The sequence below is a fragment of the Aedes albopictus genome, chromosome 1 (assembly GCF_035046485.1).
Source record: "Aedes albopictus strain Foshan chromosome 1, AalbF5, whole genome shotgun sequence".
In the NCBI taxonomy this organism is placed as follows: domain Eukaryota; kingdom Metazoa; phylum Arthropoda; class Insecta; order Diptera; family Culicidae; genus Aedes; species Aedes albopictus.
In genome coordinates, this window is record NC_085136.1 from 218,692,803 (window position 1) to 218,718,824 (window position 26,022).

A 26,022-nucleotide genomic window follows, 5' to 3' on the forward strand; every position below is an offset into this window, starting at 1 on the left:
CCGTTCGAGCAGTTGCTCGATGTACTTCTCCTGGTCAAATGTGATCCTCCCCCCCGTCAGCTTGTGTGACCCGCATTTCGAGGATCTGATCCGCGTAGCTAAGATCTTTCATCTGGAATCTGATCATTAGCTGCTGTTTCAACGCGGCGACTATTTCATCATCGATGGCGAACACCAACATATCGTCCACATATGCGGCCACGATGAGAATCTTGTCGCCGTCGATCAGGAAATACACGCACGAATCAAGGATGTTTTCGATCACTTGGCAATCGTTTGTTCACAACTCAGTTCAGAAGCCTTATAGTGGAATGTTGTGTTCGGCAAAGTTATAGATTAGTGTTTTCCTACAATTATCACCAAAGACGCCGTATTATAACTGTAATATTTACGTCGTAGAAGTGTTAGTACCAGCTACTCACACTAAATGATCGGATTTTTCGATCGTTTAGTATGAGTAGGTGGTACTAGCGCTGTAGCACCGAATATATAAAAGTTAGAATATGGCATCCTTGGTGATAATTGTAGGAAAAACACTAATCTACAACTTTGCCGAACACCACAATTTAATATTAGGTTTCTGAACTGAGTTATGAACAAATGAGTCAAACGATTGCCAGGTGATCGAAAACATACCTGGCACGAATCCATCTTTGATTGCTGCAGACCGATTTCCCTCCGCATGAACTTCTTATTCCATACGCGACTCGCTCCGTAGATCGCTTTCTGTATACGACACACCTGGCCACCGGGGATTGCAAAGCCTTTTGGTTGCTCCACGTAGATCTCCTCATCCGTCAAGTCGCCTTGAAGAAAGGCCGTCACTGCGTCGAGTTGGTGGATCGTCAATCCTAACCTCGCTGCTACTGCCATCAGGTAGCGGACCGTAGCATATTGGACAACTGGTGAATAGGTTTCTCTGTAGTCCACTCCTTTGATTTGTGAGTAGCCCTTCGTCGAGTCGTCCGCTTTGGTTTTCAGCTTGAATGCCCATTTTGCTTTCAGGACTTTCCGCCCGCCGGTACGGAATAGAGCTCCCAGGTCCCATTGTCGCTGTGGGATTTCATCCCTGCTTCCATGGCTTTATGCCAGCGGTTGCTGTTGTCACGCTGCATTGCTTCCGCAAACGTTTGCGGCTCAACGAGAAGTACCTGAGATGGGGAAGTGCTTTGAGGGACAGCACTGAAGCTCAACTGAAAATCGTTGTATCCGGCGCTCCCTGCCACTGCACCTTACCACACATTGGGGGTCCTCTGGTTGTTAAGGGAACGTAATTTGTGATGGGTCCGGCAGCACTTCGCTGCAATTCATTCGCTGGTAATGGTTCTGCTACGGTAGCTTCTCCGCCTTGCTCGGATTCCGGGTCGATATCCACTGATGCCATCCGAAACTGTAGCATCTCTGGTTCTGGAGCTTCCAGTCGTTCTTCGCTGCTGCCCTCGTTCAGGAAAACAACGTCCCGACTCACATACACCTTCCTGGATTTCGGATTGTAGACTCGATAACCTTTCGACCCCGCTGCGTATCCGACAAAGATGCCTTGCTCTGATTTCGGATCCCATTTCTTCCTTCACACCTTCGGTATGTGCGTCATCACTCTCGTACCGAAAGCAGAGTGGATAGGTCCGGCTTCTTTCCGCTGAACTTTTCTTCCGGAGTCACTTGAAGACCTTTTGTTGGTGAACGGTTCACGAGGTAGCACGTTGTTCCAACCGCTTTGGCTCAAAATGATTTGTCCAATCCGGCATCAAATAGAAGGCAACGAGCACGTTCCACGAGCATCCGGTTCATCCGTTCTGCCAGACCATTCTGCTCCGGATTATGCGGCACACTGGTTTCGTATCGGATTTCACATTGCCGCAAGTATCGCTTCGTTTCCATGTGACCACACAGATCACTGTGGACGAGTTCCAACACCTGTGCTGCTCTAGCCCCTATGAATTTGAACGGTTGACGTTGATGCTTCCCTTCCAAGCACGGAATCCCATGCGTCGATGTCATAATCCGATGTTCTCCTGGGGCACCGCGATGCACGATACATTTCTTCCGGTTTGGCAGACACGATATAGTCTGCCTTGCTGATCACCAACAGCCACAATCCGACAGGTCTGGTCGAAAACTTCACACACGTCCTAGGAAAACACCGCCTGATGACCACGACTGTAGATCTTGTGCACAGATAAAAGATTCATCGCCAGTTCTGGAATGCACAGCACTTCCGAAACAAGTCGGCTTTGATTACCACGTTGCCCTTACCAACGACTGGTGTCTCCATGTTGTTTGCAACTATCACACTATCACTCACCTCTTCTGCTTCTTTCAGGATTGTTTTTTCCATAATTTAAATAAATAAATAATGGCCTGACTGGTTACACCGGAAACACTTGACGTTGTTCTTGTTCGGTTTCGCTGACTTGGGCTTCACTCCGGCTTGGCCATAAAATTCCCGTCCAGACTCGCTTCCAAAGTCGTCAGGCCACTTCACATCCTGCAGAATCTTCGCACGTATCGTATCTGCTCGCATCTGGATCCCGGACGCTTCCAGGCCCATGATCATGGGCTCATACTGTTTTGGAAAGCCCATCAGCAGAATGCTGGACATCCATCGATCGTTCACCTCGAAGCCAATCTGCGCCAGTTTGTGCCTTGTGGACATCAGCTGGTTGACGTAGTCTTCCACTGTAGCACAATCCACTAACTTTACTCCGGTCAGTTGCCGACGTAGTTCGAATTCCCGGATGTATCCGCTGTCCTGGAATGCAGCCTTCAAACTGTCCCATGCTTCCTGCCAAGGATGGGAACACTCACTTGCAAAGAGTTACATTCACTTGCTGTTTTCTCAGCTCAGAAGCTTGAAATCAAGAAACGATGCACAGTGGGGAAAAACCGACCCAAAAAGGCACCTAATTATTGCGGCTGATTGCGATCTTTGAAGCCCGACTTTTCCGAATGGAAAAATGTCAAGGAATCGATTGGTGATAGTTTCATTCACCGGAATTGAGTGTATATGTCCATTTTGCCCCATTTTCCCCTAAAAAACACTGTTTTTCTGAATTAAATAATGGTTTCAACTGATTGCGGCTAACCAACCAATTTTTTATTGATGTAGAATTGACAGGTGCATTCTATGGAGCATACCTCGATCTGTGTCTTTGACTGGAAGTGCCCATTTTGCCTCATTTTCCCCTAAAAATATTGTTTTTTGGATTAAAAAATAGTTTCAACTGATTGCGGCTAACCAACCATTTTTTTCTTGATGTAGAATTGACAGGAGCATTCTATGGGACACACCTTGATTTGTGTCATTGACTGAAAGTGCCCATTTTGCCTCATTTTCCCCTAAAATACTGTTTATCTGAATGAAAAAAAAATGGTTTCAACTGATTGCGGCCAACCAACCAATTTTTACCTGATGTAGAATTAACCGGCGCATACTTTGGGGTGCACCTCGATATATGTCATTGACTGGAAATGCCCATTTTGCCTCATTTTCCCCTAAAAATACTGTTTTTTTCTGAATTAAAAATTAGTATCAACTGATTGCTGCATACTTACCATTTTTTCTTGATGTAGAATTGACAGGTACATTTCATGAGGCTCACCTCGATCCGTGTCATTGATTGGAAGTGCCCATTTTTACCCATTTTCCCCTAAAAATACTGTTTTTCTGGATTAAAAAATAGTTTTGACTGATTGCGGCTAACCTACCACTTTTTACCTTATGTAGAATCAACCTGCGCATAATTTGGGGCACACCTTTATCTGTGTCATTGACTGGAAGTACCCATTTTGCCTTATTTTCCCCTAAAAATACTATTTTTCTGAATTAAACAATTGCGGCTAATCAATCAATTTCTACTTGATGTAGAATTAACCGGCGCATATTTTAAGGTGCATCTCGTTCTGCGTCTTTGGGTGGTGGTGCCCATTTTGCTCCATTTTCCCCTAAACTACGGATTTTCTGGATTTAATAATAGTTTCAATTGATTGCAGTTAATCAATATTTTTTTCCTGATGTAGAATCGACCTATGCATACTATGGGATACACCCATGGATACACCTCGTGCTATGCGTTAGTCTGAAATTGCCCGTTTCGCCCCATTTTCGCCTAATTAGTTCCAACTAATTGCGGTTAACCAAGCAATTTTTTTCCTCATGTGAAATTAATCGATGCATTATATGAGGCACAACTTGTTTTGAGTCATTGACTAGAAGTGCCCATTTTACCCATTTTCCCCCTAAAACACTGTTTTTCTCATTTGAGAAACAATTCCAACTAATTTAAGCTAACAATACAAGTTTATCCTCATGTAGAATTTATCAGTGCATATTGTCAGACAAACTTTGTGTCATTGATTGGAGGTGGTCATATTGTCCTATTTTCCCCTAAAACACTGTTTTAGTTAGTTGGAACGAACTTTTTAACCCAGAAAAACAGTATTTTTAGGGGGGTGGGGGAATTTTAGACTATCGCATAGCACGAGGTGTATCCCATAATATGCATAGATCGATTCTATTTCAGAAAAAAATATTGGTAAGTTGCAATCAATTGAAACTATTTTTAATTCCAGAAAACCCGTAGATTAGGTGAAAATGGAGCAAAATAGGCACCACCACCCAAAGACAGAACGAGCTCTGCCCCAAAATATGCGCCGGTTAATTCTACATCAAGTAAAAATCGATTAGTTAGCCGCAATCAGTTGATACAATTGTTTAATTCAGAAAAATAGTATTTTTAGGGAAAAATGGGGCAAAATGGGTACTTCCAGTCAAAGACACAGATCGAGGTGCGTCCCAAAGTATGCGCCGGTTAATACTAAATCAGATTGAAAATGATTGGTTAGCCGCAATCAGTTAAATCTTTTTTTTAATCCAGAAAAAAGTATTTTTAGGGGAAAATGGAGCAATATGAGCACTTCCAGTCAATGACACGGATCGAGGTGTGCCTCATGAAATGTACCTGTAAATACTACATCAAGAAAAAATTGTAGGTAAGCAACAATCAGTTGAAACTAATTTTTAATTCAGAAAAAAAACAGTATTTTAGGGGAAAATGAGGCAAAATGGGCACTTTCAGTCAATGACACAAATCAAGGTGTGTCCCACAGAATGCTCCTGTCAATTCTACATCAAGAAAGAAATGGTTGGTTAGCCGCAATCAGTTGAAACTATTTTTTAATCCAGAAAAAACAATATTTTTAGGGGAAAATGAGGCAAAATGGGCACTTCCAGTCAAAGACACAGATCGAGGTATGCTCCATAGAATGCACCTGTCAATTCTACATCAATAAAAAATTGGTTGGTTAGCCGCAATCAGTTGAAACCATTATTTAATTCAGAAAAACAGTGTTTTTTAGGGGAAAATGGGGCAAAATGGACATTTACACTCAATTCCGGTGAATGAAACTATCACCAATCGATTCCTTGACATTTTTCCATTCGGAAAAGTCGGGCTTCAAAGATCGCAATCAGCCGCAATAATTAGGTGCCTTTTTGGGTCGGTTTTTCCCCACTGTGCGATGTATGAACGACTTTTGCCTTGTGATTTTGTCTAAAAGTTTTCCGAATAGAGTAGAGGTCGCAAACGCATACCAAAGTCGCGAAGGAGCTGCGAAGGCAACTCTCCACCAGGTGAATGTAAATTACACTCACCTCGTGGAGAGTCGCTTTTACAGCTCTGTCCCGACTTTAGTATGCGTGTGCGACCCTTACACTATTCGGCAAACTTGTAGACAAAACCACAAGGCAAAATTCGTCCATATATCATTTCTTGATTGCAAGCTGCTGAGCTGAGAAAACAGCAAGTGAGTGTAACTCTTTGCAAGTGAGTGTTCCCAAGCCTGCTTCCTGCATGCAACGGCTGCAACGGCCAGCGTTCTGGACAAGGCTATAGTTCGTCGAATCGATGCTCAAGCGCTCCGAAAGCTCTTCCGATGGATTTTGTGTCTTGATTGCTACCCATGTTTCTTCCCGGATCATTACCATCTTAATGGCGAGGAAGTGCTTCTGAGCTGCTACCGTTCATGTTTCGTGTTGGAGTTCTCTGGAGCGACATCAATTTCCTTCTTGTATAAAAATCTTGAAATTCACATCGGCGAAAAATTTGTCTTCAATTGTTTGTCCGTTGCTATGATGCCACAGGCCCATAACCTGAAGGAAAACCCGTGTGGTTGCAACGAAATGACAAGAATGATTTAATCAATAATCTCAATACAAGGGTTACTGTGACCAACAATTACATTCTTGTTTAAAATGATCACTTGCCACAAAATGTTCGTGATCCTGGGGACTAGGTTGTTCAAAAAGTTAACCGATCTTAATTTGACAAGCCGTTAAGATCAATTTTGATCTAGAAAGAACGAGCAGTATTGGAAAGGAGTCATATTACCATTCTTCATTCTGCAGTTTTTCAGAAGGTCTGAGAACTTGAAAACCCCGTCTATGAAATAAAGAATGATGTGATTCGGGGAAATGGGTCATTCGGCGAAGTGTCTTTCGGGGAAATGGCGTTCGGGGAAACAACATTCGGAGAACGACATTCGGGGAAAACCAACACAGCCAACTAAAAAAAAATACGTGTTTGATTAACAAATTTAGATTTAAATTGTGAAAAGAAATCCACGTGCTCCTGTGGGAATCAAACCCACGACTCCCAATTCGTTAGACGGGCCCCTATTTCCTCGAAACTACGGAACCACTTTACCATTTTCCCCTGAAGGTTTAGGACTGAACTCGATTCTACGGTTAAGAACTGAACTCGATTCACTATCGCACATGGTTGTTTCTTTTTCACAATCCAAATGCTGGTGGAGTTAAAATACAGCAGTACTCAGCGAGTTCGGTGATCATTTGGGAAGACTACCACCAAATCATTCGAACCTACCTTAACGTACGGACACTCGTACTCCGACTGTAGCTGGCCGTCCTTCGAGTAGCAAGCCACGTGGAACCGGTTGCCGTGCGAGTCGCCAATCAGAACGTCACCCGCATCGGAGATGTCGATACCGTTGGGGAAGCAGGTAACCTTTTCGCTGCCGATACGGTACTTAAATGTTCCCTCCTCGGAGAACACCGCCACGCAGTGTCCCTTGAAATCGCACACATAAAAGTCGGAACCTGAAAGCCGCGGACACACAGAATCAGTCGACTGCTGGGAGTTAGGTGTTGCAGTTTCAAGTCTTACCGTTTATAGCAATGTCTGAGGGTTCACGCATAAAATCGCTGCAATCGAACCAGTGGATGAGGTTTCCATCTTCAGAGATAATGAAGACCGTTGGGGAAACGCTATCAACTGCCACGATCAATCCCTTGTTTGTCACAGCCAAACCGGCAACGATGTCGATGTAGCTGGAATGAAGAAGTATTGACACGTTAACTCAAGAAAAGTTCCCCCAACAAACAAAACTTACCGGATTGCAATCTTCTTGATGAAATGTCCATTTTTGGAGAAGATTTGCATTCGGGACCGCTCGTTGCCCCGATCGCACACCACAAACTTGGCACTAGAACGCATCACAGCCACCTTGCGCGGGTAGAACAGTTGACCTTCCTCCTTGCCGGGCACCCCGAAGGAGAACTTGAACGTGCCGTTCTTCTCGAAAATCTCGATCCGATGGTTGTTGGTGTCGGCCACAACAATCTCTTCCTCCACACCGAGACAGAATCCGTGCGGAGAGTTGAACTGACCTTTGGTTTGTCCGAGTGAGCCGAACTTGCATCGAATTTGCATCGGTGTGGCTTTGGTGCGTCCGTTGACCTGGAACCGGCTCATGGCGGTCATCTCTCCGCTGAGCGACGAATCCATCGACATGGGTGTAGTTGGAAGCATTGTCGATGTCGCTCCGGGAAGACCGGAGAAATCGCTCAGGAGAGACAAGTTGTCCATATTCGGATGAGGCGGCATCATCGGTCCAGCTGGTATGTCCGGGTTGTTCAGGCTGTATTTGGACAGCGCTTGGAAGGCATTCGGATCGCCGGAGATGAGGTCGGCCAGCGTAAAGTTGGGACTCGGATTCGGAGGGTTTACAGGAACAATAGCGTCAGTGATGTCCGGGGTCGCTTCCGTCAGGTTTGCCAAGCGGTGTAGGTTATATTCGGCGATGCTGCTCAATCCGGGCAAAGTTGCTGGTCCTCCAACGGTTGCAGGAGCAGCCGGCAGATGATTGTTGGCGATCGGAGTGGATGTCGGAGGCTCCGGGGTGAGTACGTGCGGTAACATGTAGCTGGCTCCCAGGTTGGACATATCACCATCGAACGACGACTGCATTGAAGTGGGCAACGAAATCGGGCTGCTGGCAGTGACAGATCCAGTTAACGGTCCTTGAGACAATCCGCAGCTGCCGTTTGTAGTAGTCGGAGGCTTGTTGATCATGATGGCCATTCCCGGCAATGACGGCGGTGGAGTGGTTTCCTTCGGGCTCGGAGGACTCGTTTCCGTACGGAACGTTCCAAACAGTTCCGGAGCGATTTGGTCGAACTTTTCGAAGCTGGTTTGGAACTCCAGCGAGAAGCTAACGTCAACCTTCGGTGTAGATCCCATCAGATTGCCGAACTGTGCTGCAATCATCTTTTTCAAGCTCAGTAGTTCGGGTCCGTTGGCTTGATCCAGTACCTTCTTCGTAAACTTGGCAGTATTTTCAATCTTCTCGGTGGACTTCTCCACGTTGTGAAACAGTTCCATGATCTTTAGTTCCCGTTCCGAGTGGAGTTTTTCGAGATTCTTGAGAGCATTGTCCCGACATTTTTCCAGCACAGCCTTGAAGCTCTGGAACGATTCGTTGATCAAGTCCCGTGCCGTTTCGAACTGGTTCTGCAGGTCGTGCAGCGAGGCATCCAAATCACTCGTAGCCTGGTTGCAATACTCGATCTTAGTCCTGGCCTCCTTCATCAGATTCTCTAGCTCCGAGCGCATCGGCTTCTCGGCTTCGCTGATAATCTGATAGTTGTGCTCCTTGCCCTTGTGTTCTCCGATGAGACACTCATTGCACACCGGAATCTGACAGTTGAAGCAAAAGTACTTCAAATTCTCCGGAGGATGTACACTGCAGTACAGCGGCTTATGGATGGCCACCTTCTCCGACGACTTGCGCAGATCTTCCAGCTGTACCACCTTGTGATCTTCGAAGCAACGCATGTAGCGATGGGCATTGTCACAGCTGGCGCACAGGAAATTGGCACAATCGTTGCACCGCGAGATGGCCATTTCCTTGCTCTTGCACGACGTGCACGCCAGCATTGACGGTTCAATGGTGGACAGATCCAGTACGTTGGTCAGAATGTAGTCCTGATGCAGCGCTGCGATGCCCTTACCGCCAACCTTGGTCGTTTGCTTGCACGTTGGGCACTCCAGCAATCCCTCCAGTTTCTTAGCCTCGTCGTCGGCCATGAGCTTCTCCAGGCAGGCCTCGCAGAACACGTGCAAGCAAGAGAGGACACGTGGCGAAATGTACTTGTTCCTGTAAAGACATGGAATAGTGTTAACTCGATTTACCACGGTACTTTTACTAGAGTAAACTTTGCTTGTTTCCGAATGGTTGAGATATTGAGACCAACCGAGAAGGTCGAGACGAGAAAGAGAAATTTTAGGATGTTTCAGAGGCGTTCCAGGGATTTCAGGGCCATGGGGATTTCAAATGGACTTCAGGGATATTCAAGAGTTTTCATGGAGTTCCAGGAGCGTTCCAGGTGGTTTGAAGGGGCGTTTCTTTGATTCCTGAGATCATCTAAAGATCATTGGATCCATATTGAACTCCTGGAAACCCCCTTAGTCCCAATTCAAAACACCAAAAACTAAGTGATATTACGGGAAAGGAGCGGCGGGGAGCATAAAATCCTCCAAGAATTGTCTAAGAGTATCCTAAAACTCACGTTAGTATAGGGCCACCCGATCAACAAGCATAGCTAGAGATCCCCAAGGAACAATCACTCATTTAATCAATATTGCAATGACATTTTTATTCCACATTTGATTGAACTACAGTTTAACATTATTTCATCACAGCTTGTAATCAGGCGTTGTTCAAGCAAAAGTGGAGAATTTATTCAGCAATCTTTTCTGCAAGCGCGATACAGGCTTTACAATCGGGAGTAATCTGTGTTATATCAGCCTCATATTAAACTTGTATTCAGCTATAATAACCTGCTGCGAAAACAAAAACAAATCGAAGTGCGAGGTGCAATTATGGTCCAATCATGTTTATTTGTCGCATCTAAACACATTTATAACACACAAGCTCTTCTAAAAATTTCTCAACTTGGGATTTGAACTCGTGATCTTCCAATCACCCGTCGCATGACTTGCCGACTACGTCATCCTGGAGTTGGTAAGTTGCTCGCTAAGAGCGAAACACCTTCACAAAGCTGTGAAAGATCAATATTCAGGTTTATGGAAGGTGTAATTATTTATTTAAAAAAGTTGTGAAGATGACTACAACTTCGAAATTGCTACGAAAATTTCGCAAGTGTTTCAAATATTTTGCATTGGGGTGCAACAAACATCAAAACATATTTAATAATGAGGAACGTTCCAGTACTGCTCCATTATAACCATTTTGAACTGTTGTTCAATTGAAAAGTGTTAATCGAACAAATAAATCATAAATTCGTTTATATAGCTTACCGTTAAACCATTTTTGAACATTTCCACAATAGCTGAAGTATTAAACATCAAAAGCATTTGTTCAACTTATGTAGACCACAATAATCAGCTATCGGAAACTGTGGAACATATGCTTTTTAACGCGTAGAAGAAAGCTCTTCTTCAACTTATATTAAAGCTAGTAAGGGCAAATCGAACAAACAAAAATTGCTGACGCTTATTAAGCTTATAATTAAATTGCTGTTCACATACGTGCCCAATGTTGCATTTGGGCTTATTTCCAATGTAAATAGCATCATTTCAGCTTATTATTCAGCATTTGGTTTTGTTCAGCTGCGAATGTTATAAACCAGCAATAGTTCAACATGCATGCTTATTTATGACTTCGAATTGTTCCTTGGGTCTCTCACCGCGTTACAAATAAGGTTTAAGATAACACAGACTCCACTTTACGCCTTATGAAATCTTCTCTGAAACCCCGTGATTGGAATTAGGTGAGGTCACGGTATTGTTTTGTCAAAACCATTCGAGGAAATACAGCTAAGCAACAATAAAACTAACTGAACTTCAAAATACTTACTGGCAAAGCGTGCAGTCCTGCTCCATACAGTCCGATAGCGAACCGGTTTCCAGTTGGTATCCGCTGATGGATTCCGGTGCGCCAACACTGCCCGGACCGCGTCCACCGCTGGTCTCCGAGTCTAGCCCATCGAAGGGAGCTAGGTCGCTCAGCTTGAATGCATCGGCGAACATTGCTCCGGTGGATTGCTTCGCCATTGAGATGGATTCCGGTGTCGGCGACATGGAGATCAACGGAGGAGCAACACCGTTGGCCACGATGGGAACGGCACCGGCAGCAGGCGGCGGCACCACCGAGGATGTAACAATTCCGGTTGATGATGGCGGTGGAACAGGAACATCAAGCGCCGGAACGGCAGTCACTTGGGAAGGAGGAGATGCGGTAGGAACAGGGGCCGTAATGGGCTTTATGATGGATGCCGGAGGAACGGTGCTGTTAGCGGTACTTCCGCCGCCAGCTGCGCCCACACTTCCCCCAGGGATAGCACTTGGAAATGAAAACACTCCAACTGACGCCATGGACTTTCCTGAACTATTGTAAAACTCAAGGTATGATGACTAAGGACCGATGTCGTTCTTCGATGACTAGACGAGTTACTTGACTGCACAAGGAATACTGATTGCTACACGTTTCCCGAGGGTCCCAGGGGCCAGCTCTGGTTTTCCTTCGAACGGCTTTTGGCTGTGAGACACACCTAACGACGAAATGGTACTGCTTCTAACTCCTGGAACGGTGGTTCTTTGGTGAATACACGGTACCTTCCGGCTTCTTCGAAGGATGGAACTACTCCACAGACTGTCTTGTTCTTTGCGCACTTTTACCGATTCGATACTCCGAAATCAACGACTCCGGTGGTTGACTGCTGGTGCTCCGCTGTTATTGCTGAGATGCTGTTTCGGCTGGCACAAATGACTTCAACGGTTCAGTGTATTTCAGTGTTGTAGTATGCAATGTTGCTATTAGGCCACTGTTTGTGTTCTTACTTTAAACAATCCTGCCTAATGTCTGTTTTTGAATAGTGGAAAAAAAGGAAAGATTCATTATTAGCTTAAATGGAAAATGTATTTCATGATGAGCGGTTACTGTGTCCCATGCTTCTATTTCTTTGGCTGCTGGATGTTTGCGATCGAGATATTTGGATATTTATACAATGGGCAGAATATTATATAGTATACACTATACAGTTGTTTGGCATAAAGTTGTTTAGCGTAAGCCGTTTGGCAGAAATCTGAATAGAAGTATGCAAATAAATGATAAAGTACCAATCGTTGTAGGGTGTAACTTCTATCGCGATATGTTCAACATATTTGAATCGCTTGCGATTGAACTGTGCACTGGTCATCTATGACCAGACGCAAAGAGGTGGCAAAACAAGCATAATGTAACTCGCAAACGATTTTGTACATATCTGGCAGTGCCGCCACTCGCGCGCCCGAACAGCCGAACCTCACCGAATGGGTAGATTATAGAGGCTACCGTCAAGGTACCAGTAGCCGCTCGTGTTCCAATAGCCGCTCATAGTCATGAAACTGATGTTTATTGGCATTAATATGTGCAATCCTCTTTGTATAAATGTAAATCGACACGCATTTTTTTGAATATCCGTGATAAAAACACTGTATATTTGAAGGTAAACTTCATTTCTACGCACGTGAGCGACTATTGAAACATTGAATTTACGACGATACCGCAGCTCTCATCTTTGGCAAACCAGAATAAACCTCTGCCCTTGTAGTGTAGTGTATAACGTTTGCTATAACGTTTTTAGCAGGATCGATGACCTTCACGCCATCACGGTAAAATACGTGGTCTCTCCGATTTGGCTAACGGATAGTAAATTGTTCGACATACCGTAATCCGGGGTAACATTGATCAGAATTTTCGATCTTTCTTGAATAATTCTCTTGTTACTGTAAGATTCACGTTCGGAGTTTTCAATTCGGTAATAAGGGCCAAACCCCCTCAGCTGATTCAACTGGTTTGACAGCAGTGAATACACATATGAAGAAGAAACTATTGTATAACACTTTGACAGACATAAAACCCTGAGCAAATACACGATGCACTGTCTTATCAGTTCGACTACCAACCAAGTGAGTTGCGTTTTATTAATAACGGAAGGAAGAAAGTTTCAGCTACAGCAAACGTTGCATGTTATATATTTTTAAAACAAGTACTGGCCCTCTAAGTATGTGTTAAGCTACACGAAAAATTATTGTGAAACTTTAAAACATGTTTAAATAAGCTTTTTAATCTATTTTTTTATTTTGTTGATTTGGGGTAACATTGATCATGTCAGTGATCAATGTTCGTTTGTGTTGAAATTACTCTTACTTACTAAATTCGGGGACGCTGATTTCGAATATGTTGTCCAAATTCTTACAAGTTTTGTTTTAAATTATTTAACCCTTCAGCGCGCGCGCTGTTGTAAAAAGTACAACACTTTCAAAAAACCTCGCTTTTCGTATGCAGCGCGAGCGCGGTGCAGTTTCGGTTGCTTGATGGCGCGCGTCCTGGAAGGTTAAAGATTAAAATCCTCTAAACTGCGAATAACGCCTAAAGGTAGGCAATGGCTTAAGAAATTTAATGCTTTCTTTTAAAAAATCGTATATTTTATTAAAAAAGAGCACTTTCATAGAAGTTTTATTTATTAAATCCAACTCCAGGATATCGTATTGAAGTAATACAGTGATTTCGAACCTCATATTGTATGTAGTATTCATGCCAAGCATGAATGTTTGACAATGTATCTCATGGCGTTATAAAACACAGTTTTGGAAAAATACATTTATTTCAATGTTTATGTAATTCAATTTTCATGAATTACATGTCATTTAATAGCTAAACAATAGCAGATTACGATATACCATTCGATAGTAGAAACTGAATCAATGTAAAATGATTGTTTGAACATTTCATGAGGTCGGTCAAGCCGATCAATGTTACCCCGCTGATCAATGATACCCCGTATTACGGTACCAGGGAAGTACATGACTTCAATAGGAGTGTCCGTAAATTTCAGCTTCAAGCTTCACGAGGCATTCCACTATAATTTCCGTCGCAGCCTGATCAGCACGAATTACGGCAACGCTTGTCTGCTTCAGCAACAACCCATCAAGCGTTGTTTCCGCCTTGATTTGTTGCCAGTATTAGCTATCTGGTCCAGGATTGGTGTTCTACCTACTTAGTTGGTTGACGGCGAATAGGATATCGGATCTGGTGCACTGAGCAAGATACATAAGGCACCCTACCGCTTCCTTATAACTAAGGTACCGTAGCCATTTGTTCGGCTTCTGCTTCGGTTTGCGGTGACATTTCCTTTGGCAGTTTGACTGCAATGTTAATCGGTATTGATGTGGGTTTCGATTATTGCATCTTAAAACGGGTCAAAATCGAATCAATGTAAGCTTCTTGATCGAGCGTTATACCATCCTCCGTACGCGTAATTCGGATCCCCAGGCAACTCTTTGCCTGTCCGAGATCTTTCGTGCCAAACACGCTGCTCAGCTTGGCCTTGATTCCGTCCATCATGTTTTCGTCGCTGGAAAACAGCATCAGATCATCCACGTATATCGCGACAAGCAGGATCTTGCCGGCGCTAAACTTGTAGTATAAGCACAAGTCGTACCTCGAAGACTTCAGTCCAATCTTCTTAAGGGCTGCATCCAGTTTCGCATTCCATACACGACTCGACTGCTGCAGTCCATACAGGGCTTTGTTCAAACGGCACATTGGCAGCTTTCCAGGTTGCTCGAAACACGAGGTTGCTGACTAGAAGACCACGCTTGGCAGCAAGCGCAAAAAGGTACCGAAGCGAATTGTGACGAACCACTGGCGAGTAGGTTTCGTCGTAGTCCACCGAAGTAGGTTGGCTGCGAGTAGCCCTTGATGGCTAGTCGTGCCTTGATAGCCTTTCTTCCTTCCGGGAGGGTTGTTAGAGTCCACGTGTTGTTGTCCATGAGCGCTTGGTATTCCTCACGCATTGCTGACTTCCACCGTTCGGAGTCATCACGCGCCAGTGCATCCTGATGGGTGTACGGATCTTCAGCCGTTGCTGAAATCCTGGCCTCGGAAGTGGGCCTTGCAATCCCACTGAACTGACCTTGGCTCTCGGTTGCGGTGGCGTGAGTTTCGTCACGTTAAATAGGAATCTCGCTTCGGAATGTTGTACCCTCGCTGCACTCAGGCTGGTTTCTGGGTCCCGGGAGTATGATGTTTCGTTTCTGACAAGGAAAGAAACTGGGAAGACTTTTCGTTGGAACTACAAAATCTTTGTACTTGCCTGGAAGCACGGGGGTCAAGTTGATCACGGTGATCAATACTGACAGATCTTCAACTTCACTCAGGTTCGCGTCGAGGTTTCATCGTTGACATCGGTAAAGAATTTCTCGTCCTCGTCTTCGCTTGGTACTTCATTCTGGATAAGGATACCACATCTTCATGCTCCATGCGAATGATTTTCCTGGTCTGACTTGACGATGCTTGAGCTAGGACAATCTCACTTTCACTGATAAAATGCGACTGATAGTAATCGTCTTCGACTTCAGGTTGTGCAGCCTGTACCCCTTGGTTTCCTCGTCAAAGCCCGTCATATTGCATTCTTCGGATTTTGCGTCCCACATCTTGCGTTTTTGCTTTGGAACGAAGACCATGTCACGAGTTCCGAAAATCCGAACATGAGACAGATCCGGCTTCTTGCCAGACCTTGCTTCATCCGGGGTGAGGTCATGACCTTTGGCTGGAGAACCGGTGAAGCAGGCACACGGCACCGGCGGTTGCAACAGCCTCCGCCCAAAATTCTTTTCAACAGTTGGGCCATATGCAACATGACCTAGCATGCTCCACAACGGATCTGTCGGCACGCTCCACCATTCCATTTTGCTCCGGGGTATACACACTTGTTGTTTGGTGGACGATTTCGTGTTTCTTCAAGTAATCCTTGAGACCCGCGTTGACGTATTCTCTTCCGTTGTCTGTTCTGAGAATTTTCATCTTTCGTCCTGATTGTCGTTCCGCCATTGCGGCGTGGAAATCCTGGAAAGTTTTGATGACCTCAGCTCCCGAATTCGATTTAAAAAAATACGTTCACATGCTGCGTGACTTGTTTGAAAAAAAAAACGGATGTCGGCTGTGTTAGCCTATTGAACATACCTTGCAATCAGCCACTATTGGCTCCATTGGCCAAGCTGCACACGCCGTTGATGTTCAGGTGTCCCATCCGGCGATGCCAGACCTCCAAGCTTTCGGCTGATGAACATGATAGAGAGATTGATTTACCTTGCTTTCGTTGCTCGAGTTTGAACAGATCATTTAGATGGCTTCCAGTAGCGATCACATCGCCGTCCCGGTCAATCACCTTGCACCCATCGTGGCCCTTTTTCAAGTTCTAGTTGACGGATAGTATATTCACCGACAGATCCGGCAGATAGCTGCACATCATGGACAGGAATCTCATCACCATTGCAGGAAGGTTGCAGTACTGATGAGTTCGTCGCAGTGATATTCATAATTCCTCCGTTTGCTGCTACCACGGTACCACTTGATGGTTTGATGTTCTCCAGTAGACTGCTGTAGCGCGTCAATATGCACGCTTGCTCCGGAGTCGAAGTATCGATCTTCATCTGGCATCGATCCGAACGTTGACAGCACGGCCCAGAATGCGTTGTTCTTCTTCGAACTGCGGCCGTTCTTTGCACATTTCCGGCACTTCATCCCCTTGCAACTTGCAAGGATCCGACTTCTTCCCTTGCTTACCGGAAATTCCGCTTCGCTTCTTTGCTGCAAACGCCGAATCACTTGAAGCCATCGCCAGAACCTCTTGAATAAGTTTCGTATTTATGATTGATATTCCAGAATTCTCCTAAGCCATGATCATTGGACGGTACTCGTCGGGCAGGCCAGTCTTTCGAGTCAGCAGCAACGTTCCGTAATCGCAAATCCTATCTCGTTGAGTTGATAAGCAATCGATACAATCCGGGTCACGTAATCGCCCATCGATTCGCACGATGTAAGGTATTTTTATTCCTTCTAAACCATAAGGGGATAATCTGCAAACAGACACCCTAACATCAAGGATAGGGTAGTGTGGGGCTGAGGCCGTCTTCTACTACAATAGTAAAAGCCAGGACTACTCTCTCATCGTACCCATTAAACACATTCCTATGGTCGCCAAACACTACGTCTCTCCGGAACCACCAAGAAGGTGTTGCTTCAGAGAGGGGCTAGTGCACATCGCACCCGCAAGGTTAGCTGCGTAGCCTGCAGCAACGAACGATGGAAGGTCCGCCTCGATCAATTTGTGGAGGAGCCACTCGCCTGATCATTTCCGAATCCTCTAAAGCCCTCTCCAGCTCGACCAAACTACTCTCGCCGACTTCGCTTCCTTGACGTGAACATAATTGATGGGATCAAGGAGTTGAATGATCGTCGCTCTTGCCTTGCGATCCTTGTCGGCGTTCACGGCTTCGTAGGTTCCGTTTGGCTTCATCTTCGGCTTCACAACGCACCAGAGATCTTCAAGCTCCAGGAAAGTCTGTACAGCGAACTTCCAGGTGGCCAGGTTGTCTCTTCCGGTTAGAAGTTTGATTCCAGGAAGGCTTGACTGTGCTACTATCTGCAGCGCTTGAGGAACGTCCGCTATATTTCCTGCTCCTTCTTCCGCAGCTGCATTTCCGCTTTCAGCTCAGCTCTTCCAACTGCTGCTTTTGACGATCTTCTAGCGCCCTGACTCTGACTTCAACGCTAGAAGCCCCCGAGCGAGAGTTGACGCTAGATTTGTCAGACTCTACGGTTTGTTTCCGACTGCGAGTCTTTCGTTTTTGGTATTCCTGAACTTTCGCCTGGTAGGCCTTGCTGTGGCAGTATCAATTTTTGGGTAGTTTACTTGCCTGGACGGACACCCCCGCATCGGATGTGAAAGCACCCCGTACATCCATCACATTCAACTATCACTTCGTCACATGTCGAGGCACCACATATCCCACATGAACAAAGTTTCCGTGAGATTTTCGACGGTTTTGTTCCTTGCGGATTCGGAATCAGAAGTCATTTCATCTTATGCTGGCTACGGAAACATCGTATAGATGGGATAAAAAGAAATGACATCTTGGATACTATATTTCCAAGGAAGTCAAGGAAACTTCCTTTACGAAAAGTTCCTGGACCGACAGGGGACGGCTATGTTGAATACCCGTGCCCTTTGCAGCTTTGGCTATATGTGTTTTACGGGAAATCTTACTATCTAGATCACTAATGTCCCATAATTCATTAGACACTAATTGTGAAATCTGAGGTAACTTCGTAAGAAAAATACGTTCCTATAGTACATATCATTTTTACATTGACAGGCGTTTTCAGGAGTATCATCGACATTTGTTGGCTACATTTCATAGCCTGTCTATATAATCTAGGAACGATTGTAGTTATATATTAAAGAATTAAATAGACTATTCGAACTGAACAGGATACGGATGATATCACTTGAATGTATTCTTTTTATCGAAGGAACTGTTTCTACATGAACTACTTTAACACTGCATTCAATAGTGTACCTCTCATTATGCGAATGCCTACCAAAACCAATCATTTTTTACCCACGCAAGTGATATTGATTAGTTTTGTCACTGGTTTGGAAATTACATAACTGCACAGACACATTCTACTTTCCACTTTTTCCCCATTCTTGTGGTTCACTTCCCCAGCACTAGTCAGTCAAAGTACGATGTCAACAGCCAGAGCGTTCTTGCAATGCACTTTTCTTCAAAACTGACCTTTACACAAGGCTCAGTCGGTATCACACCGTTCACGTACCCTTCGGCATGTACGTCAAACCTCTGAACGTTCTGAAACACACGCACACACACCCCCCTTCGACCGCCGTCGTTCTGTGATAACTTTTTCGCCACAGCAGAAAATCACAGTCAAGTGAGAAATCACGTCACCTTGTCACATACCACAACCCATCCGCGAGCGTCGCTTGAGAATGAGCGAAAAAAAAGGTTGTTTTAGAAAAAGGCGTGATACGTACCAGGCGCGCCGGGCCAGGCCAGGCAGCAGCATACGCATGAAGAATCAATTTTGCAGCGCGAAAATATCGACGCCTGGCACTGTAACAAGACCACTTCACATGTGGATACCCTACCTAATGCGAGCAATGCCTAGTAAAACTATCCTAAAATTACAGAACATTGTATTGTAATAGATCAATAGCAAGGCCTAACAGACATATTATATCATACTATCATATTTTCAATCGTATACATTTTGTGTATTTCTATTTCTAATGACCATTTTTATCCGGGATATTAGCACACTCTACAAGCTGAACGCAGCCGACCCGAAAGAGCGCGGATGATGGCCGCTAACAAGATAGAGACGATAGGAAAAACACCGAACGGGAGGCTAGGTATAGGTACATACCATCGTCATCCACTGCCGTCGTCCGTCGCTCGTCGTCGGTCGGTTGTGCAATGCAGACAATTGTCCTTGAAAATGGCACGGATGGCACACGACGACACGATGCGACGGCGTTCGTTGGCAAGGAAAGCAAGCAAGGGTTTAAGAACTAGAATAAGTATTCCGAAGCTCCCTCCGGTCTAGTAGTCTGTAATACCTTCGTGCATAGCTAGGCTGTCCAAGCTACCTTGCGTAACTACACGCCACCGTGTGAAATTTGATGCATATCAGTCACTTTTGCCTTCATCATTATCACCGTCATGATGCGGTACTATCCGTGTTATATTGAGCTAAAATGCAGAGATTTTTCCGCAATGTTTGGCATCCACACACGGTCTACATCTGCATGGTTGGCTGGCAGCCGCGTAGTAGGCCTACGTTGTTGGTTGATAGAACCTTGCTACTTCCTCACCGCTGCCAACTATGATGACGATGATAGAAGCTCTTCTCGCACGTTTTATGCTCTCATAAAATGCTCACGCGATGATGCTGCTGTAGTGTGCTGTGTATAGTTCACATGATCCGTGTCTACTAAACACAGACAATTCGCAGATGGTGCGATTGCGAGATGTGGGGGTGGATGCTCAGATAAATTCTAAGCGCCCATTAAAACCGCCATCTCTAGAGAAGACTGGTGCTTGATCCTAACCTTATCCAGCGCTGTATTTCTGAGTGAAATGCCAATGCTGAACCCGTAGATTCCAGGGTGGTACGCCCAGTTTCCTAGGTTAGTGGGTTACTGACAACAAGAGGTTGGTCAAACTGCGCCCTAAACGCTCCGTTATCGTTATCAACAATGTACCGACGACCGCCACGATACGACCTAGAGAGACTGCAGCAACCGCGCAGAATTTCTAGGCAGCATTGTCGAACGAGAGTGAACGTTGAAGGACACCTAACAGGCAGCGGGGAATGTAAGGGGCGACTAGGCCAAGGCCAAACTCTCGTAGGTGGAAGACATTATACTTCAACGACGAAGTATCTAGGGATGCGCTTACTCGGTCTAAAAGGGGACGAGCTGATAGCGGTGCTGTCACCATGCGATGCGATCATGCCTAGGAAGTCCACCCTAGGAATGGGAGACCAACGGCGTACTGGAGGATTTAATCGATTGCGTACCTCCGCCGAGCTTGCCTATGAACTACGCGGCGGATGCAGCGAACACGTACTGAAGAGCGAAATGAGCGACGGGTTGCGTTTGCCACTGCCAAGATTGCACTAAAGACCGAAATAAGGGTGGACAAAAACTCCTGCTTGAGGGTCTCTGTCAGAGTGCTGATACGAATTCATGGGGTGGTGCCTACAGGATCGTGATGGTCAAAACAAGAGCTGTAATGGCTTCTACTAAGCAGTCTTCAGAGATATTTGACGGAATCACCTAAGGGTTCTTTCAGCGTCATGATCCTAGCCGTTGATCTCCTTTCTTAGGACCGCTGGGGACTGGTAATGAGTGGAAGTTCACCGATGAGAAACGTGCGAAATTGCAAAATCCCTTAGCGAACGGAGTCCTGAACCTGACCTTAAAAGAAGCTATTGCAGAGCCTCCCAGAATGTTCGGATATGCTATGCAGAAATGCATCGACGCGGGAGTTTTCTCAGAGGTTAGGAAGCGGCAAATCTTGGTACTATTGCCAAAGGCAAGAAAACCACCCGGAAACCTGTTGGCATATAGACCAATATGCTTGATCGACACGGCGAAGAAGGTGCTCGAGAAGATCATCCTCAACAGACTGTTAAAGCACACCAGGGATGTAAATGATCTCTCGAGTTCGGCTTCCGGAAGGGGAGGTCGACCGTAGACGCTATCTTGTCAGATACAAAGACAGTCGAGATAGTGTTCTAGCGTGGGAGAAGGGGGATTCGCTATTGTGCAGTAGTGCCTCTGGATGTAAAAAACACGTTCAATTACGCCAGTTGGGCGGCTATTGCCGATGCGCTCCTGCGTTTAGGGATACCCGGGTACCAGTACAAGATTCTCCGAAGTTACTTCCAGAATCAAGTACTAATTTACGACACACAGAGGTGAGTCGGAAGTGCTTTCACATAACTTCAGGAATCCCGCAAGGTTCCATCCTGAATCCTGTGTTTCAGAATGTCATGTACGAGGAGGTGTTCAGGTTAAAGTTCCCGATGGGTGTGGCAATCGTCGGCTTCGCTGGAGGTCTACGATGAATCGATCAAAGAAATGGAATTGACTGCTGCCCACTCGATCACAGTTTTGGAGGGGTGAGTGAATGAGCTCCAGGAAACTGGAATTAGCTCACACAAAACTGAGCTGGTGGTTGTGAACAACCGAAAGTTGGAGCAGCAAGCGGTGATCAGTGTAGGCAATTGCACTATCACTTCGAAGCGCTCCGTCAAACACTTGTGGATGATAATCGACGATTTGCTTTTTTACGGTAGCCACGTTGATTATACCTGGTAAAGAACCTCTACAGCTATAATGACACTATCCTGGATGATGTCCAAAAGCTCTGCGGTACTTAGGGCCAGTCCATAAACTACGTAGACTCTTGTGTGGGGGGGGGGGGGGGTGAAGGGGGTGGCTGAGATAACCAAAAATGAGTCTACGTAGTTTATGGTCAGCGCCTTATAGGGTAATGTGCCTGAGGGTCACGTCTGGATAGACTTCGGAACCTTTGTATTCGCGGATTCTACTGCTGCCACAGTTACCATGGGTTTCTCATGGTTTTGCTTGGCTGCCGTAATTGATTTTCGAAGTCTCAGCAGGGCCTATTTGAGGTCAGGAGGCAGCCACCTCCTTCGCAGAGCCCATCTCGATTCTTATTGATGGCCGTCATCAACCACGCTCAGTCCAATACCTCTGGAACTACGTGAACAGTTTCCTACTCCTCCTTCTCCTCTCCTTAACGGAGACCTAGCCAGCCTACTTCTTGCGAAGGTGTTAATCTCGCCGCTATCGCTACCTCCACTAGATGTTTGATTTTTATTGTTGTTATTATTGATGTTTGAATCCCATGAGTAGCACAGGAAAAAAAAAGGTCTGCCACGTCAGAGCCCTGCATTAACGCGGTAAGTGACAAAATACTGTGGGGGTGCCCCACAGGCTCCGTTAACGATCGCACATGTTTTCACCCCCTCGATCACTCATTCCTCGGCACTTATCACTTGACACCTTGAATTGGGGTTAGTAGTATACACACACATAATCATTAATTAGATAAAAAAAGCGGAAATAGAAGGAGACGAAACTAAAACAAAAATCTAGGAATACGCACTTCTCTGCGAATGGCTGTATCCCAGCGCAATATTTCCCTACGCGTGATAATGCGGAGAGCGGAGAGATACTGTTACGGTCGGTCATACCGCAACCAGAACTGTGTTCCTGATCTATGACGTTGTTTGCTCTGTAATGTCCATCTCATCAATCCATACACCAACACACTTAGCAACAATTTGCGGCCGCAGAGGAACGACACCGTAGGTAGCGGGCAAGAACCACCCCAGTAGACGTAGGAAGATACGTAGCCCCTATTTGTGCTAAAATAGATGTCGCGCAAAGAATAAGCGCGCGTGAGGTCACCATCATCATACCACACACCGACAGCCGCATCATGCAGTATGAATGCTGAATGCCATATAGCCGCCGGGAGGTGCGATTGGTTTGAGGTAATGGCAAATACATTCTAAATTTGGGAGGCTGTGGCAGCACGCATGATGATACCACACCAATCAAACCATTTGCTTCCATTCGTAAAACTCTTCGGGGCCCATGGCGAGCATGAGTCCGAGCCAGGATGAACGTACACTCCATATCCAGTTAGTTTAGTAGATAAAGCTGTGTTGTAGATCGCCCATCTGGAGACGGCGAATTCAATTCCCGTTCTGGTAAGGAATCAATGAATGTCGTCTTCTTGTAAAGTGTAGCATTGTGCTTGCAAACAATATATGGACTTTTTACCAGTATCTTAGGCTAAGAAAGCCAAATATTGAATACCTGTAGAAGTGTTCAATGAACACTACTTGAAGAGAGGCAGGTCAAGTTCCAGTGAGAACGTAGAGCCTGCGCCACACAAACAGACGTGACGCTGGAAAAATTTCTATCGATCACACTTCTGGACGAACATTTGAAAAGGGCCTATCTGCTTTTTGTAAACAAACATGTTTCTGTCTCTGCAGAGCCCATCTGCATCCACCCACGCACATCAACACCCTTAAGAGATAGCTTGAAGAACGCTCTTTCTGATAAGGGTGTTGATGTGCGTGGGTGGATGCAGATGGGCCCTACAGAGACAAAAACATGTTTGTTTACGCAAAGCAGATAGGCCCTTTTCAAATGTTTGTCCAGACTTTCCAACAATCTTTGCTAATTCATGTTACCTAGTTGAGAATTTCACAACCAGAGGCACTCGCATCTTCTTTCTGGCGATTTGAATTCTTATACTGGGTGCTCCTGTAGTATATTTAGTGCATGATGTTCTGTAAATCCTTTGCATCTCCATATTGGCATAAAGAAGAGTTCCTTCCATGAGTTTCTTCTGGGATTCTCAAAGCGGATCCATCTGGACCTCTAGTAGGAGCTCTTGTCAGGATTTCTCTAGCGGGTGATCTCCAGGAATTCTGTCTAATTCCTCAAGGTGTTCCGAAATTCCTTGAGCAATTTCGAGACTCCTCCAGCAGGACTTTCTTCTGAGGTTTTAGGATTTAGGATTCCTTCAGAAGCTTCCTCTGGGATTCTACCAGTATTCTAAAGAAATTCCATCTGGGATTCTATCAGGAAATCCGTGTCGGATTCCTCTAAGGAACCCTTTAGGAATTCCCAGAATTCACCAGAAATCCTCTAGAAATTCGTTCTTCCACGAGTTGTTTCTCTAAAAGTTATTTCAGGGATTGATCTAGAAGTTGCTTCTGAGATTTCTCCAGTTCTTTGAGGAATGTCATCAGACATTTTTGCCTTTCTCGTACACTAAGTGTACTGGAAAGGCTATATGTTCACTCCAAAAATGACTTTTTGATAGGAGGCCCGGAGATTCAAGTCACATATACCAATCAACTCAGCTCGACGAATTGAGGTGATGTCTGTGTGTGTGTATGTGTGTGTGAATGTGTACAAACGAACTCACGTCACTTTTCGGCAGTAAATCTCAACCAACCAACCACTCAACCAACTCAATTTTAATGACCGACGGTTCATTCGACGCGGAATCTGGTCCCATTGTTTGCTATTGAAAATGGTTAGGATCGGTCCAGCCGTTCCGGAATTATGGCCATTTAGGCGTTCCGGATCGGTACCCCAGGAAGGGGCTAGATATGAAAATAATATGATGAACGGTAAGCAAGAAAATAGTCTCAGACCATATCTGAACCAATAATGTTCCGGAACCGGTTCCGAAGGTCCCACCAGAAGTGGCCAAATATAAAAGAGAACCAAACCCATACATGCGACTCATCAAATCGCAGCTTTTTCAATAACCTGATGAACGGTTAATAAATAGTCTCAGATCATATCTGAACCGGTAATGTTCCTGAACCGGTTCCGGGTGTACCGCCGAAAGTGGACAAATATAAAAATGAAACAAACCCATGCAAGCGACACGTCAAATCGCGCCCTTTGCGATAACCTGATGAACGGTTAGCAAGAAAATGGTCTCAGATCACATAAGAAACTACCGGTGTTCCAAAACCGGTTCCAGAGGTCCCACCGGAAGTGGCCAAATATAACAGTGAAGCAAACCCAGGCATGCGACACATCAAGTCGCGGCTTTTTCAATAACTTGATGAATGATAAGCAAGAAAATAGTCTCAGGCAACCTAAGATTCTACCGGTAGTGTTCCGGAACCGGTTCCGTATGTCCCGCCAGAGGTGGCCAAATATAAAAGTGAACCGAACCCATGCATGCGACACTTCAAATCGCGGCTCCTTAGGCGACCTGATGAATGGTTAGCCCATATAGCCGAGGCGGTAAACGCACGGGTATTCAGCATGACCATGCTGAGGGTGACGGGTTCGATTCCCGGTCGGTCCAGGATCTTTTCGTAAAGGAAATTTCCTTGACTTCCTTGGGCATAGAGTATCTTCGTGCCTGCCACACGATATACACATGCAAAATGGTCATTGGCAGAGGAAGCTCTCAGTTAATAACTGTGGAAGTGCTCATAGAACACTAAGCTGAGAAGCAGGCTTTGTCCCAGTGAGGACGTTACGCCAAGAAGAGGAGAGAAGGATGAATGGTTAGTAAAAAATAGTTTTAGACCATATTTGAGACTACCGGTGGTGTTCCGGGACCGATTCCGGGTTCCCTCCGGAGGTGACCAAATATTATTTTTTTGTCTTTATTAACGAGATTTTTAACTCGAAGCTAGTTCATCTCGAGACCCTTCCCATCCGAAGGAAGAACCTACGTTTTGTGAATATGTCGGGAGTGGGAT

The 26,022-nt window shown here is 45.3% G+C and overlaps 1 protein-coding gene across 5 annotated transcripts in view; it reads right to left on the reverse strand.

The window, feature by feature from the left end:
* Nucleotides 1-6,884: 6,884 nt before the first annotated feature.
* LOC109621578 (brain tumor protein) overlaps nt 6,885-26,022 on the reverse strand; it is a gene marked incomplete at its 3' end in the record, with an annotated part of 33,507 nt that continues 14,369 nt past the window's right edge. For 4 of the 5 annotated variants that reach the window (XM_029851792.2, XM_062846267.1, XM_029851793.2 and 1 more), the window contains 4 exon segments: nt 6,885-7,117; nt 7,185-7,348; nt 7,411-9,456; nt 11,179-12,183. In XM_029851792.2, the coding sequence (XP_029707652.2) occupies nt 6,885-7,117; nt 7,185-7,348; nt 7,411-9,456; nt 11,179-11,696 (2,961 nt within the window). 5 annotated transcript variants of the gene reach the window in all.